This window comes from Pseudorca crassidens, chromosome 2, assembly GCF_039906515.1.
Source record: "Pseudorca crassidens isolate mPseCra1 chromosome 2, mPseCra1.hap1, whole genome shotgun sequence".
Taxonomy (NCBI): Eukaryota; Metazoa; Chordata; class Mammalia; order Artiodactyla; family Delphinidae; genus Pseudorca; species Pseudorca crassidens.
Window position 1 is genome coordinate 65,597,484 of NC_090297.1, and position 16,737 is coordinate 65,614,220.

General features: G+C 37.2%; 1 protein-coding gene across 3 annotated transcripts in view; it reads left to right on the forward strand.

Moving 5' to 3' along the window:
* Nucleotides 1–16,737, forward strand: part of MSH4 (mutS homolog 4) — a 98,229-nt gene that overhangs the window by 77,685 nt on the left and 3,807 nt on the right. For 2 of the 3 annotated variants that reach the window (XM_067726597.1, XM_067726595.1), the window contains 3 exons: nt 1,006–1,134; nt 11,923–12,097; nt 13,458–13,546. In XM_067726597.1, coding sequence (XP_067582698.1) covers nt 1,006–1,134; nt 11,923–12,097; nt 13,458–13,546 — 393 coding nt within the window. The remainder of the gene's footprint in view (nt 1–1,005; nt 1,135–11,922; nt 12,098–13,457; nt 13,547–16,737) is intronic. The other variant, XM_067726596.1, reaches the window with a different exon arrangement.

Below are 16,737 nucleotides of genomic sequence, written 5' to 3' on the forward strand. Positions count from 1 at the left end.
AAAACAATGACCTATTCAGGAACATTTTGCATAATATCTATTGTTCCTGTTAGGCTTGGTTTTAAAATAAAAGATCACTGTGTTAAAAGGCTTTTAAAAATCATCCACTTCTGTGCTCTTGTAGAATTTTCACTTCCTCTAACAAAGTACGTATCATCACCTATTTTTGATCTGAGCAAATGTCAAGTAAGCTTGAAGGGCTAAAGGAATTCAGTACAGCTCTTGGGCTATCTTTAGTAGGTAGGAGTTATTGGATCACTATGCAGATAACTTTTTTTCTTTAGATAGCGGGAGAATAAAGTTATTTGCCCGCAGTATATGATATTTATATAATTATTTAGTATGCGTTGACTATATATGGGAGAATATAGCAATATACTAGGTGTTTGAGGTGTATTTTTAAGTGGTCCTAGCTCTCAAGAAGCTTAATTCTATGGAAAGGTAAAATGGCCATGAAGGTTACTATTGTGTCATGTCATACGTCTTTATTGGGCATGGGTTTAAGTTTCTTTAATTGGGAATCAATGGACTTGGATGCTTTTCCCTAAATTTTTCTTTTCATTTTTACTGGCTATAGAGATGGTAAAATAAATTTGAGAGATAGTTCCGCGCATTTTATGACAACAATTGATTAATCATTTGTAGAGAAGAAAATGACCATCTTTGTGCTTTATTTAAACATTTAATTCATTGGTTTATTTCACTGTATCTGAAATATCAATATTTTAGATAATGTTTATTTACCCTGTTGTCTCATACACATATGCATAAGACTATTTATGTACACTCCAAAAATGTATTCTGTTAATACATTTATTCTATTGGAATTACTAAGTAATGAGATTTTTAGAAAGAAAAGCAATGCGTTAGTTTCTGCTCAGCAGGATTTCTCTGTAAAAATATATTTCAAATGAACTAATTATGAGACTGGATTTTTCCTCATTTTTTCCTATAATAGTGACAGCTGTTTGGTCACAATGAATAATACTGAAATTATATTTTCAGATAGCATATATTCTACATAATGCTAATGACAAATCACTCATATTAATTGATGAACTTGGCAGAGGTACTAATACAGAAGAAGGTATTGGCATTTGTTACGCTGTTTGTGAATATCTGCTGAGCTTAAAGGTATTCTTCTCTATTTATTTTAAGTACATTAATTTTGAGCCTTTTTTAAAATTTCTTTTATTGAATGAAAAATTTGTAAAATTGTACAGTGCCTTACAATTTTCAAAAGTTTCACCCAGATAATTTCATATAATCCCATAATAACCCTTTTTCTTTTTTCCCCTGCCCATATATTGCCTCTCCCTCCTTCCCTCTCCCCACTGGTAGCCACTAGTTTGTTCTCTATATCTGTGAGTCTGTTTCTTTTTGTTTTATTCACTTTGTGTTGTAGTTTTAGATTCTACATATAAGTGATACCATACAGTATTTGTCTTTCTCTGTCTGACTTATTTCACTTAGCATAATGCCCTCCAAGTCCATCCATGTGGCTGCAAATGGCAAAATGTCATTCTTTTTTCAGACATGGAAAACAAACATAAGGTTACCAAGGAAAAGTGGGGAGGGGTAAACTAGGGATTAACAGATACACACTATTGTATACAAAATAGATAAACAACAAGGACCTACTGTAGCACGGGGAACTATATTTAATATCTTGCAATAACCTATAATGGAAAAGAATCTGAAAAATAATATATATATATTCTTTTGCTGTACATCTGAAACATTGTAAATCAACTATACTTCAATTAAAGAATTTTTCATTCTTATTAATGGCTGAGTAGTTTTCCACTGTGTGTGTTTGTGTGATATATATATGTATATATATATACCACATCTTCTTTATCCACATATCTGTTTTTATAAATTTATTTTATTTTATTTATTTTGTTTTTGGCTGCACTGGGTCTTTGTTGCTTCGCGTGGGCTTTTCTCTGCTTGCAGTGAGCGGGGGCTACTCTTGGTTGTGGTGCACGGGCTTCTCATTGCGGTGGCTTCCCTTGTTGGGAGCACGGGCTCTAGGTGTGTGGGCTTCAGTAGTTGTGGCACATATGCTCAGTAGTTGTGGCCCACAGGCTCTAGAGTGCAGGTTCAGTAGTTGTGGTGCACGAGCTTAGTTGCTCCACGGCATGTGGGATCTTCCCGGACCAGGGCTTGAACCCGTGTCTCCTGCATTGGCCGGTGGATTCTTAACCACTGCGCCACCAGGGAAGCCCTCCATATACCTGTTGATGGACACTTAGGTTGCTTCCATACCTTGGCTATTGTAAATAATGTGTTGAGTCCTTTTTTGATGTATCCTTTATAAATTCATTACAATTGGATTTTACAGGCACCTACAAAATGGCTCATTAAACAATTTTAGTTAATAAAAACATACCATAGCATTTATATTTTCTTCATTTCTGATGGAAGCAAGAACAGTTAATATGATAGTCATGATGTACAAAATGAAAGGAGGAAATCAAGAAATAAAAATAATGTCAAAACTAGTCACTTGGCTTTAATTTAATCAAATTAAATAGCAAAACATGAAAACATTTCAATAATTGACTCTATGTGTAATAACATTGACTGTGATGTCACAACATGAAGTAAACTATGTATCTGAAGTCACTTTATGGAAAATCTACTTAGCTGAGATTTCACTTCTTTAAAGGAAATGTTTTTTCATAAATCAACTATGTTAAACAAACTATGATTTTTGCTCTGTTATTAAGGTAACTTGTAAAATATCTTTTTTAGATAATCACTCAAAATATATACTGGTATGAAAAAACTTAAATAAAAATAATTTTCTATATTTAAAGTACCTTAAAATATCCCTAAGATGAGGTTCTATACCTTAAATGAGCCCACAGTGATTTATTATATATAGAATGAGAAAAATCTTTTTTTCTTTTTTTTATATTTTTCATGTTTTTCTTTTCTTTTTTGAGAAAAATCTTATTTTATACTTAAAGAAGGATATGTGATGAATCAGAACTAATGTTAATAGATAACATTATTCTTTGTAATTCTGAATGTATTTCATTCGATAAGAATTTCTCGTATAAATAAGATGCATATATTACTTATTGGGATTAAAAGCTAATTAGTAACAGTGTTGCTAAATTTTATATGTCAGCTTGACTGGTCTATGGAGTACCCAGACATGTGGTCAAACATTTTCTGGGTGTATCTGTGAGGGTGTTTCTGAATGAGATTAGAATTTGAATTGGTAGAATGAGTAAAGCAGATTGCCCTTTCTAATGTGGGTGAGCCTTAGCCAGTCACTTTTGAGTAGGGCCCAGTTGAAGGCCTGAATAGAATGAAAAGATTGACCCCTTGGAGTAGGAGGAAACTCCTGCCTGACTACCTTCAGTCTTGAACATCGGTTCTTTCCTGCCTTTAGTCTGGAACTGAAACATCAGCTCTTTCTGGGTCTTGCGCCTGCTAACATTTAGACTAGAACTACACCGTTGACCCTCCTGGTTCTCAGGCCTTTGGACTTGGAGTGGAACTACAGCATTAGCTTTCCTGGGTCTGCAGCTTGATGATTGCAGATTTGGGGACTTGTCAGTCTCCATGATCATGTGAGCCAATTCCTTATAATAAATCTTTCTCTTTCTCTCTACAGACAGACAGAGACACAGACACACACCCACGTACACACACACACAAATATATCCTATTAATTGGTTTCTCTGGAGAACCCTGACTAATACAGATTTAATATCAAGAGTGGTTCTAGGGGAACAGAATTTTAAGGATGAATGTTTTGAGTTAGTTCTGGAGTTTCTAGAATCGATTTTCTAAGCTAATTAGATTTAAATATACTAATGACTCTATTTCCAGTAGTAAAGAAAGAACTGGTAGTCCATAGTGTGATCTAGCAATAGAAATATGCAAGATATCACCATTGGATATTCTTTTTTTAAAATTTTTTAAATTATTAATTTATTAATTAATTTATTTTTGGCTGCATTGGGTCTTTGTTGCTGCACACAGGCTTTCTCTAGTTGCAGCAAGTGGGGGCTACTCTTCACTGTGGTGTGCAGGCTTCTCATTGTGGTGGCTTCTCTTGTTGCGGAGCACGGGCTTTAAGCGCACGGGCTTCAGTAGTTGTGGCACGCAGGCTCAGTAGTTGTGGCTCACGGGCTCTAGAGCACAGGCTTAGTAGTTGTGGTGCACAGGCTTAGTTGATCCGTGGCATGTGGGATCTTCCTGGACCAGGACTCGAACCCGTGTCGCCTGCATTGCCAGGTGGATTCTTAACCACTGTGCCACCACAAAAGTCCCACCATTGGATATTCTTAATCAACCACTTATAAGAAGCAAGGAGCTGGGTAACTGTGTATATGATACTTTCAAACGTTTTTGGCAAACTAACAAATATAATGAGATTGGCTGGTTGCTTCTAATTTGCTGAACAAAGTGGGGAAAGAAAAGATGAGTTCAGGAATTCAAATTCCTGAGTAAATCCCTGCCTAAATGACCTGAAAGCTTCTACGTATGTCCTGAAGGAGACTCTTATCTCCTATAGCCTGAGGTTACTGAAAATCAAACCCAGAGTCTCATTCTTTGACTGGCTGAATTACAGTGCAAGTTGAACTCCCAGCCACATAGTAGCAACTCTATTTTTAAAGTCAAAGCATTGATTGGCAAGGAATGGGATCCTGAAGGTTGGAGTGGAGACATGTGGGAAGACTCTAATAAAGCTGGGGACATTGAACCTCTAAGTTCTAATGAGTCTTCTTTGCCAGTGGAAGAGGCTTCTCTACCCTCAGTGTGAGTAGCATCCCCAGCCCATATGAGGGGATTAAGTCTGCTTTGTCTGAAGAAACTGTAATGACTTCCCCTAAGGCAGTTGCCCTGTAAAACAATGCTAATTCTCCTCAGGATCCACCCTTACCATCCTTCTATGCTTCTAAACTATAAATAGACTCAGGTCCCAGCAGGCCCATAAAGGTGAGGTATGAAGTGTGGCCCATGAGAGGTACACTACACTTCAAAAGAACTACTTGAGTTTTCTAATAAATACAGATAGAAATCTGGGGAACATGTATGGAACTGAATATTAAGGATGTGGGATAATGATGGAAGGAACATGAAGTTGGATAAGGCCAAATTTATTGATATGTACTCACTAAGCAGAGGTTTTGAATTTCATGTTGCAGCTCAGGATGTTTGGTTTGTTAGTTGAAACATGAACCAAAATGTAGCCCATAGTGAGTGACTTGCAAATGCTGTATCTGCCTTGGTTTAATGTAAAGGAAAAGATTCAGAGGATTAGGGAGATTGGAATGTTATGGATTTGTCATTTAAGACCTACTCACCTACTCTGCAAGGGTCCAGAAGACATACCTTTCACCGTGACTGTGAGAAATAAATTTGTGAGGAGAGCCCCAACATCCTTAAAGAGCTCTGTGATCACTCTTCTCTGTAGGTCATATCTTACAGTGGAAACTGCAGTCACTGAATTAGGAAACCTGAATACAGTGGGAGTAATTGGATCTTGCCATAGCAGGATGTACCAATGGATGGTACTCTACTACCAAAGGCAAGACAGGCATGGTTACCAAAACAGACAGCAGAGTCCAAGCAGCAATCAGAATAGTCTTGACTTGGGCAGTCATATGGCATTTGCTAGTTGATTGTGGTGTCCCTAGAAGTGAAATAGAAAGGAAGCTTATTAAATTTGTACGTGATCTGTAGAAGCAGAAAAGTTTTAGGTCAGGTGAACAAAAGTCTAGCCTGAACCATAAAAAAGAGGGTCAGGGCCCCTCAGCCAGTTTCTAGATCTGAGCCAGTTTACAGATCTAGAAGTTCTTAAATGAAGGGGAAGCCAGGTCCCCAGGAGGAGGGACTCTGGTATACCCCAAAAATGTTTTATGTTAATTTTTCTCCCAGCCTTCTCCAAAGGGACCTATAGCCTTTTACTAGGGTAACTGTGCATTGGAGAAAGAGGAAATAATCAGGCTTTTTGAGGGCTACTAGACACTGGCTCTGAACTGACTCTAATTACAGAGACCCAAAACATCACTGTGGTTTACCAGTCAGGGTAGGGCTTACGGAAGTCAGATGATCAATGGAGTTTTAGCTCAGGTCTATCTTACAGTGAGCCCGATGGGTATGCAACCCATCTTGTGATTATTTTCCCAGTTCTAGAATGTATAATTGGGATATGTGTATTCAGCAGCTGGTTAAATCCCCACATTGGTTCCCTGACCTGTGGAGTGAGGAATGTTATGGTAGGAGAGAGCAAATGGAAGCCACTAGAACTGTTTCTTGGTAGGAAAATAGTAACCCAAAGCAGTACCCCATTCCTAGAGAGATTGGAGACATTAGTGCCACCATCAAGGACTTGAAAGTTGCAGGGGTGGTGATTCCCATCACATTCCCATTTAACTCATCTATTTTGCCTGTGCAGAGGACAGATGGACCTTGGAGAATGACAATGAATAATTGTAACCTTAACCAGGTGGTGACTGCAATTGCAGCTATTTGTACCAGATGAGATTTCATTGCTTGAGCATATTAACATATCCCGTGGTACCTGGTATGTGGCTAATTAATCTAGCCAATGCATTTTTCTCCATACCTGTCAATAAAGATCACCAGAAGCAGTTTGCTTTCAGCTGGCAAGGTCAGCAGTACCCCTTCACTGTCCAACTTCAAGGGTATATCAGCTCTCCAACTCCGTCATAATCTAGTTTGTAAGGATCTTGATTCCTTTTGACAGGATATCACACTGGTCCATTACATTGAGAACATTATGCTGATTGGACCTAGTGAGAACAAAGTAGCAACTACTCTAGACTTATTGGTAAGACATCTGTGTATCAGAAAGGGGAGATAAATCCAACAAGAGTACAGGGTCCTAAAGACCTGTACTCTGAAAACTTAGAAGATGATGAAAGAAATTGAAGACAACCCAAACAGATGGAAAGATATACCCTGTTCTTGGATTGGATGAATCAATATTGTTAAAATGACTGTACTCCAAGGCAATCTACAGATTCAGTGCAGTCCCTATCAAATTACCAATAGCATTTTTTACATAAGTAGAACAAAGAATTTTTTAATTTGTATGGAAACACAAAAGACCCCAAATAGCCAAAGTAATCTTGAGAAAGGAGAACGAAGCTGGAGGAATCAACCTCCCTGACTTTGGACTATACTACAAAGCTGCAGTAATTAAAACAGTATGGTACTGGCACAAAATACCAATCAATGGAACAGGATAGAAAGCCCAGAAATAAACCCACGCACCTATGGTCAAGTAATCTATGACAGAGGAGGCAAGAATATATAATGGAGAAAAGACAGTCTCTTCAATAAGTGGTACTGGGAAAATCGGACAGCTACATGTAAAAGAATGAAATCGGACCATTCTCTAACACCATACACAAAAATAAATTCAAAATGGATTAAAGACATAAATGTAAGACTATAAAACTCCTAGAGGAAAATATAGGCAGAATACTCTCTGACATAAATTGCAGCAATATCTTTTTGGATCTGTCTCCTAGAGTAATAGAAATAAAACCAAAAATAAACAAATGGGACCTAATTAAATTTAAAAGTTTTTGCACAGCAAAGGAAATCGTAAACAAAACAAAAAGACAATCTACAGAATGGGAGAAAATATTTGCAAATGATGCTACATACAAGGGCTTAATCTCCAAAATATACAAACAGCTCATACAGCTTAATATCTAAAAAACAAACAACCCAATCAAAAAATGGGCAGCAGATCTAAATAGACACTTCCCCAAAGAAGACATATAGATGGCCAACAGGCATCTATGAAAAGATGCTCAGTATCACCAATTATTAGAGAAATGCAAATCAAAACTACAATGAGATATTACCTCTCACCAGTCAGAATGGCCATCATTAAAAAGTCTACAAATAATAAATGCTAGAGAGGGTGTGGAGAAAAAGGAGCCCTCCTACACTGTTGGTGGGAATATAAATTGGTGCAGCCACTCTGGAGAACAGTATGGAGGTTCCTTAAAAAAACAAAAACAGAGCTACTGTATGATCCACCAAATCCCACTCCTGGGCATATATCCAGAGAAAACTATAATTTGAAAAGATACATGCACCCCAGTATTCATAGCAGCACTATATACAATAGCCAAGGCATGGGAGCAACCTAAATGTCCATAGACAGATGAATGGCTAGAGAAGATGTGGTATGTATATGTGTGTGTGTGTATACACACACACACACACACACACACACACAGTGGAATACTACTCAACCATAAAAAAAGAATGAAATAATGCCATTTGCAGCAACATGGATGGACCTAGAGATTATCATATTAAGTGAAGTAAATCAGAGAAAGACAAGTATCATATGATATCACTCACATGTGGAATCTAAACAAAATGATACAAATGAACTTATTTACAAAACAGAAATAGACTCACAGACATAGAAAACAAACTTATGGTTACCAAAGGGATAGCAGGGGTTGGGGGAGACATAAATCAGGAGTTTAGGATTAACATATATATGCTACTGTATATAAAATAGGTAAACAACAAGGACCTCCTGCATAGCACAGGGAAGTATACTCAATATCTTATAATAACCTATAATAGAAAACAATCTGGAAAAGAATATACATATATGTATAACTCAATCACTTTGCTATACAATTAAAACTAACACAATATTGTAAATTAACTATACTTCAATTTTTAAAAAATGTAAAAAAGGGAAAAATTATAGGGGCCTTCTACCTCAGTGAAATTTCTAGGAGTCCAGTGACATGGGGCATGTTGAGTTATCCCTTCTAAGGTGAAATATAAGTTGTTACACCTGGCCTGTCCTACAGCTAAAAAGAGGCAAAATATATCGTTGGCTTCTTTGGATTTTAGAAGCAGCCTATTTCTCATTTGGATGTGTTACTCCAGCCCATTTACCAAGTGACCTGAATACTGCTAGTTTTGCATGGGGCTCAGAGCGGGAGAAGGCTCTGCAACAGGTTCAGCCTTGCAAGCTGCTCTGCTACTTAGGCCATATGATCAAGCAGGTCCAATAGTGTTTGAAGTATCAGTGACAGATAAGAGATGCTATTTGGCCCCTTTGGCAGGCCCTTTGTAGGTGACTTGTAGCACAGGGCATTAGGATTTTGGAGCAAAGCCCAAAGCCCTGCCATCCTCTGTAGATAACTACTGTCCTTTTGAGAAACAGCTCATGACCTGCTACTGTGCCTTAGTAGAGACACAATGATTAACCACGGGCCACCAAGTTATCATGTGACCTGAGCTGCCCATCATGAGCTGGGTGTTATCTGATCCACCAGCCATAACGTTGGGCATGCACAGCAGCACTCCATCATCAAATGGAAGGGATATATACATGATTGGGCCTGAGAAGTCCCTGAAGGCACAAGTAAGTTACATGAAGGCATGGCCCAAGTACTCATGGTCCCCACTCCTACTAAACTACTTTCTTTCACCTTGTACCTGTGGCCTTATAGAGAGTTGACAGGGGAAGAGAAGACTTACCTTGTTTACAGATCATTTTGTATGATATTCAGGTGCTACCCAAAAGTGGACAGCTCTAGCACTATAGTCCCTTTATAGTCCCTGAAGGACACTGGTGAAGGAAAATTGTCTGACTGGGCAGAACTTGAAGCATTGTACCTGGTTGTTATTTTGCTTGTGAGGAGAAATGGCCGGTTGTGTGATTATATATCAATTCATGGGCTGTAGCCAATGGTATGGCTGAGACTTGGAAGGAACATTTTTGGAAAATTGGTGACAAGGATGTTTGGGGAAGAGGGATGTGGATAAATCTCTCTGAATAAGCAAAAAAATGGAAATATATTTGTGTCCCATGTGAATACTTACTAAAGAGTGGCCTCAGGAGAGGAGGATTTTAATAATCAACTGGATAGGATGACCTGTTCTGTGGATGTCAGTTGGCCTCTTTCCTCAGCCACCCCTGCCATCACCCACGGGGCTCATGAACAAAGTGGCCATGGTAGCATGGATGGAGGTTGTGTATGGGCTCAGCAAAATAAATTTCCACTCATCATGGCCAACCTGCCCAGTCTGCACTGAGCCTCTGATACAGCACCATTCCCCAAGATGATTAGCCAGCTGCCTGGTGGCAGGTTGATTATGTTGGACCACTTCCATCACGAAAAGGGCAGCAACTTGTTCTTACTGGACTAGATACTTACTGTGGATACAGAGTTGCCTTCCCTGCATATGTGGCTTCTGCAAAAACTACCACCCATGAACTTAACAGAATGCTTTATCCACCATCACAGTATTCCACACAGAATTGCAGAATTGCTTCTGATTAAGGAACTCACTTCCTAACAAATGCAATGCAGCAATGGGCCCGTGTTCATGGAATTCACTTGTCTTATCATGTTCTCCACCATCCTGAAGCAGCTGGCTTGATAGTAAAAATATAATTATTGCTACTTACTTTTTTTTTTTTTTTTTTTTTTTTTTGCGGTACGCGGGCCTCTCACTGTTGTGGCCTCTCACCTTGCGGAGCACAGGCTCCGGACGCGCAGGCTCAGCGGCCATGGCTCACGGGCCCAGCCGCTCTGCGGCATGTGGGATCTTCCCGGACCGGGGCACGAACCCGCGTCCCCTGCATCGGCAGGCGGACTCTCAACCACTGCGCCACCAGGGAAGCCCGCTACTTACTTTTAAGGAGCCTAATTTGTAATCTAGTATCATTAGTGCCTAGCACAATCCTTGCAATATAAAGGTCCTGAATAATTATTCGTTAAGTCTAATTAACCCGAAATAGAGTTTACAGAGTTACTAGAATAGATTGATTTGATATATAAAATTTGAGCATGTTAGTGTTATTATGAACATGGTCTCTAGCTTCTAAATATTGATAGTTTACTGGGTTTCTAAATATTTTCCTGTTGCTTTGTAAATTTGGTTTGTTTTATACCACCTTTTGGTTTGTTTAGTAGTTTTTGAGATTTATTATTTTTCTGTCATATACAAAACCATTCCTCCCTCTGCTACCCCCTTTCCATAGTTGATAGCCATTTGCCGGTCAGATACTTTCTTTTTAATGGCTTAATATTTAAAATTTCCACTAATCACCTATTTAGTTTCTCACTTTTATCTTAAAACATAATGAGTTAGAGTTATATCTCCTTCTGCTTCAGTAACTCTGGGCAGGAAGCCACTGCGCTGGTCAAAAGTCACTTGAACCACCTCCATCAAAATCACCTAAAGTACTTAGGGAAAATGCAGTTCCCTGGGGCCCTAAATTACACTGCTGATTGTTAGAATGTGAGCGGGATAAGCACCAAGAATTTGCATCTTTAACAAGCTCTCCAGGGGATTACTAAAGTTTAAGAATCATTGTACTAAGCAGTGTCCTCAACCTTTTTTCCCCTTAAGTACCTATCCCAAACACAATGCAAATATAAAAGCAAAAACCTTTGCAATTTCAAATACCTAAGACAATCCATTGATTTCACTTTCCCAAAACTACTTATATGGAAGGAAGCTAGTTTTAAAGTAAAGGTTTTTAAAAGTTGAGGGAAATTTTATTATTTCATTTGTGGATTACTTCTCTAATAAATGATTACCTCAGTTAGTAGCTTTATTTCTGGTAAACTTCATCCTTTCAATATCTTCAGGTTTCTTTTTTTTAGGATTTTTGCATTTGTTCTCTTTCCCATAGCGTAACATACGTGTGTGTGTAATCATAGTAAATATTTTTTCTTCATTGAATATAAAATTTCAAAACATTTTAAGATGAATTGACCATGTTAGTGTCAAAGTTCATCAGTTTCATTTCTACATTTCTGCTAAGCTACTTAGAAGGTTAAACTAAAAATTTATGTTTAAATAGTTAAAATAAAATTTTCTAGTTCATTTAAAAATACTGATATTCATTGTTGTATATTCTAGGCGTTTACACTGTTCGCTACACATTTCCTGGAACTATGCCATATAGATGTTCTATATCCTAATGTAGAAAACGTCCATTTTGAAGTTCAACATGTAAAGAACACCTCAAGAAATAAAGAAGCAATCTTGTATACCTACAAACTTTCTAAGGGACTTACAGAAGAAAAAAATTATGGTATTGCATATAGAAATTATATATATACACTGAAACACTACATATTCTTGTAAGACAAAGTTTCTTCTCTTTACTTGACTGTCAGTCTAAGCAACTTTCCTTTTCATTCTTTTGAGTGCTTATATGATCTAAGACTGTATTTTCTATGTCAAACTCACATTTTACATATATTAAGCTTATTTTAAAACATATTAACAGTAACTATGTAGAATTATAATACATGAAAGTCCCAGAAGTATAGTTTCTATCCTTAGAAAAATGTAATTAGTTTATATTTGCAAGTTATATAATGAATTGAAAATTATGTATTTCTTAGATACTCTTTCAGTAACAGCATCCCTCTGTTTTCTTCAGATTCAGGGAACTTGATAGCTAACTCTTAAGTCTTAAAATGGAATGTATTACCAAATTATGTGTGTTCATAAACTTGGTTAGATATTTTCTATCTAAATCATTTTGTGACATGTAAAGTGGCACAGATTGAGGGAATTTTCAGTTGAATTTTACACATAAAGTTCCAAAACTTATTTTAGCTATGAATGTGACATTTGTGAGGGTAAAAATAGCATCTTTGTTTTGCTATTTGAAATGGGAAAATCAAATGGGTAACTTAATTTGTATCAGATGTTTAATCTTTATAAGCCTCAGTTTCATCTATTAAATGGTGATATATGTGGATTTCTGAAGATTAAATGAATTATCAAATACAAACTGCCTAGCATAGTGCCTAGCAATTAGTAACTTCTAAATAAATGTTAGTGTTGCTTCTGTTGCCTCTAAAGCAATAAATAAACTATTAGCACATAGTAGAAAGTCTGTAAGGCATTTACACAATAAAAATCTGGGAACATGAGAATACTAGTTGGTATTTGAATTTGCATGAAGAGTAGTCACCTACCATTATGTCTTCAGAGAAATTCTTCCCTCGTTGATCCGCTAGACAGATGAATATTCAGCTGTAGGCTTATCTCTGACTACACTTTCTTCTACCCTGAAAAACCTGTTATTTCCTTTGACCTATAAACCAACTGAATTTGTAGTTGGAATTTCAATGTTATTACTACCATTTGATTTTTTTATTACCTCTTTTCCTTTCCCTATCATGTTTTCTGCTATCTCAGAGGTATCTTCAGAGGTAATTGATATTCTAATTTGTCTTACATGTGTTAGCAAGTAATTAAATCTCATAATTGGTAAGTTGTCATCCAGAACTTAGGGAAACTTAATTTTGAGAATTAAGTAGTTCATAAATACCTAAGAAAGGAAATTTAAGTCTGTGAAGAAAAGATTCATACTGATTAAAACAAACTTAACAAAACCAGCAATAATAATATTGAAGCCCCATTCTTGATAATTTTAGGATTAAAAGCTGCAGAGGTGTCATCACTCCCACCATCAATTGTCTTGGATGCCAAAGAAATCACAAGTCAAATAACCAGACAAATTTTGGTAAGAAACTCTTTAGCAATAAGAATTGTTTTTCAAATTCAAGAAAATACTTTTAGTGTACATTTTTATTATGGCCTCGGATCTAAATATATATAATTAATAATTAAAATATTTAAAACAAAAACCTAATTCCTAAATAAAGAAAATCCTTTTTACTTCTCAAAACTTTTTTGGTTTGATCTATTATAACTTTTCCCAGCATACCTACTAATAAGATAGGAGACAAAAGTTAAACAGTTCAGTTCCTACTTGTTACTACATTGACTTTATGATAAGAAAAGAAATCTCTATAAAGTAAGCATTAAAAATAAAAATCACTATGCACAACATTTTCATGTCTTTTTAAATAGTTTTCAAAACTCTTCTATCCATTATCATATATAAGCCTCATAACTCTTCTTGAAGCAGTTAGGTCTAATAAAAGATAAATAATAAAGGTATTATTTTTATGTGCATTTTTACAGCTGAGGTTCATAGAGCTTAAGTGATTTGCTAGGAAGCAGTAGATCCAACACTGAATTCATATCTGTTAACTGAAAATTTGGAAATCCTTTTTCAGGTTTTTACATCAAGTTGCCTTATATTGTTTTAAGAATCCAGTGTGTTCAGTAAACTATGCTAGGTGCAGTATGAAATTTTCTTCAGTATTAACAGTTTCCTGTGTCTTTCACTCTTTCTTAACCTGCCTTCAATTTTTCTTTCGCATTCCTCAGTCTTTTGACCTCCTAGACTGCTTTTATGACTTTCCTTGCCTAACTACTCCATTGGAATTCCTTAGCCAGTAATTTTAGCAGTGCTTCACTTCTAAAGAACCTCTCATTACCTAGTTCTTCAGAATTCCTCTTGCCAAATTCCAATTATGGGCAACCTCTCCAGTAGCCTTCTAGGTTTTGGATTTCCTGGTGCTGCTCAAAATATATTCAGGCTAATTTTAGCCACTGCAAATTTGTATATACTAACTTTGGTTGAATATTTTACTGAATAGTTTTTTCTTCTGTCCCATTAATCTATGTGGTTTCTTATAGTAACTCTTTCAAAATGTTTCTACTCTTCCTGAGCCCTCAATAACCTTACTCTCTACAAAAAAATTTACCTCCTATACTTTTTGAGAGACTTGAGGTCATCCTGGTGAGTCCTTGAACCTTTTCCTCCTTCAGAATTCTATTTTGGAATTCGTTTTTCACCTATTTCTCTTCCTTCCTATTTCAGAGGAAGAGATTACCTTTCAACCTTTTTTTTTTTTTTTTTTTTTTTTGGCGGTACGCGGGCCTCTCACTGTTGTGGCCTCTCCCGTGTTGCGGAGCACAGGCTCCGGACACGCAGGCTCAGCGGCCATGGCTCATGGGCCCAGCCGCTCCGCGGCATGTGGGATCTTACCGGACCGGGGCACGAACTTGCGTCCCCTGCATCAGCAGGCGTACGCTCAGCCACTGCGCCACCAGGGAAGCCCCTTTCAACCTTTTTAAGGTTAACTTTTCTACCTTCTTTCCATCTCGATTAAGATCAGTTTCTTCATCAGTTTCTTTTCTTCTTAGTGTTTTTTTCAGTGGCTTTTTTTTCCCCCTATGAATATGGTTAAGTTTTTCCCAATAAATCTTTTTTTTTTTACCTTCTCAAATTATATTTCTCTTCCTTTTACTGCCAATTTCCCAAGAGTAATCTATACTTGCTTCTTCCATTTTCCACTTGCAAACTGGATCTTGTCATCACTCCACAGAAAGTTTCCTCTTAAAAACTAACTATTCATAAAATCGTATGGCCTTTTTTTCACTTCTCATCTTCCCTGTTCCCTCTACGGCATTTGCCACTACCCTTCTTTCCCTTTTCATAATTCTTCCCTGTCTTGGCTACTGTGGAATTGTCCTCTCCTGGATGTTCTTATTCTCCTACCCCTTTGATTATTACTTCTTTCCTTTCTTCACTAGTGCTTTATATTATTCCACCTACCAAACAGAAGTATTACCATCGTTTCTTTGTTTAAAATTCTATACTCTTGGGCTTCCCTGGTGGCGCAGTGGTTGAGAGTCCACTTGCCGATGCAGGGGACACGGGTTTGTGCCCCGATCCAGGAGGATCCCACATGCCGCGGAGCGGCTGGGCCCGTGAGCCATGGCCGCTGAGCCTGTGTGTCCGGAGCCTGTGCTCCGCAACAGGAGAGGTCACAACAGTAAGAGGCCCGCGTACCACACACACACAAAAAAAAAACTATACTGTTGCTGATCTCACCTTTCCTCAGCCTCCACTTTCATTTCTTTCTGACTCTGAATCTATATATTTTTATCCATATTTCTTCTTGAAATCTTAATTTATGTTTTCACTCTTCAGTAGGTTCGAAATTAAATTTATCATCTTTTGAAAAATCTTCTCATCTCTTCACTTTCAGATCTCCCAGTGACCCATCAGAGCTATGAGTCCTTCTTCTTAATTACCTCTCATTAGGACTAAGCAGTAGGTTCTCTCTCTTTTCCAACCCATTCTACATACTTCTACAAGATTGTCTTCTAATGCATAGTTCTTATGTTGTTTCCTGCTCGGAAATTTTCAGTTGTGTCTTACCAAATAAAAGTTGAACTCCTTAGCCTAATGTTGAAAGTCTTCTATGGTTATTTCTCAAAATGTAATTTGAGGATTACCTACGTTAGAATCACCTGGAATACTGGGTACCATCCCAGATTTTCAAGGGTCTCCTGTGGCTCAAGGATTTACATTTTTCACCAGTCTTCAGATGATTTTTAAGCAAACTAAAGTTTGTTAACTACTGCTTTATGATCTCCCTTTGTTTACTACCTCAGTGTTGTATAACATTACTCAATTTAACTATAATGTACATTTCTGCCACATTGAATTACTTGTCATTCCATCATTTTGACCTGATTGTGTACCATACTTTCTAATGTGTTTGCTCTCTGTTTCTTCCATCTGGAATGCCCTCCCTTCTAGGCTCTTCTATCCATCAAGATTCATTTCAAGTACTCCATCCTATTTAAGCTTTTCTTGACACAAGCTGGAAGTGAACTTTCTTTCCTCTGAACATTTTATATCCCTCTTATGGGACTTTTCATGATTAATCAGTTGCTTGTAAACATGTGTGTTTCACTGTAAGACTGAGCCTTTTGACTTCCATTATCATGTCAGGATGACATTTTTGTATGCCCCCATAGTCATGAATGCAAGTTATAGGGTCTGGAATA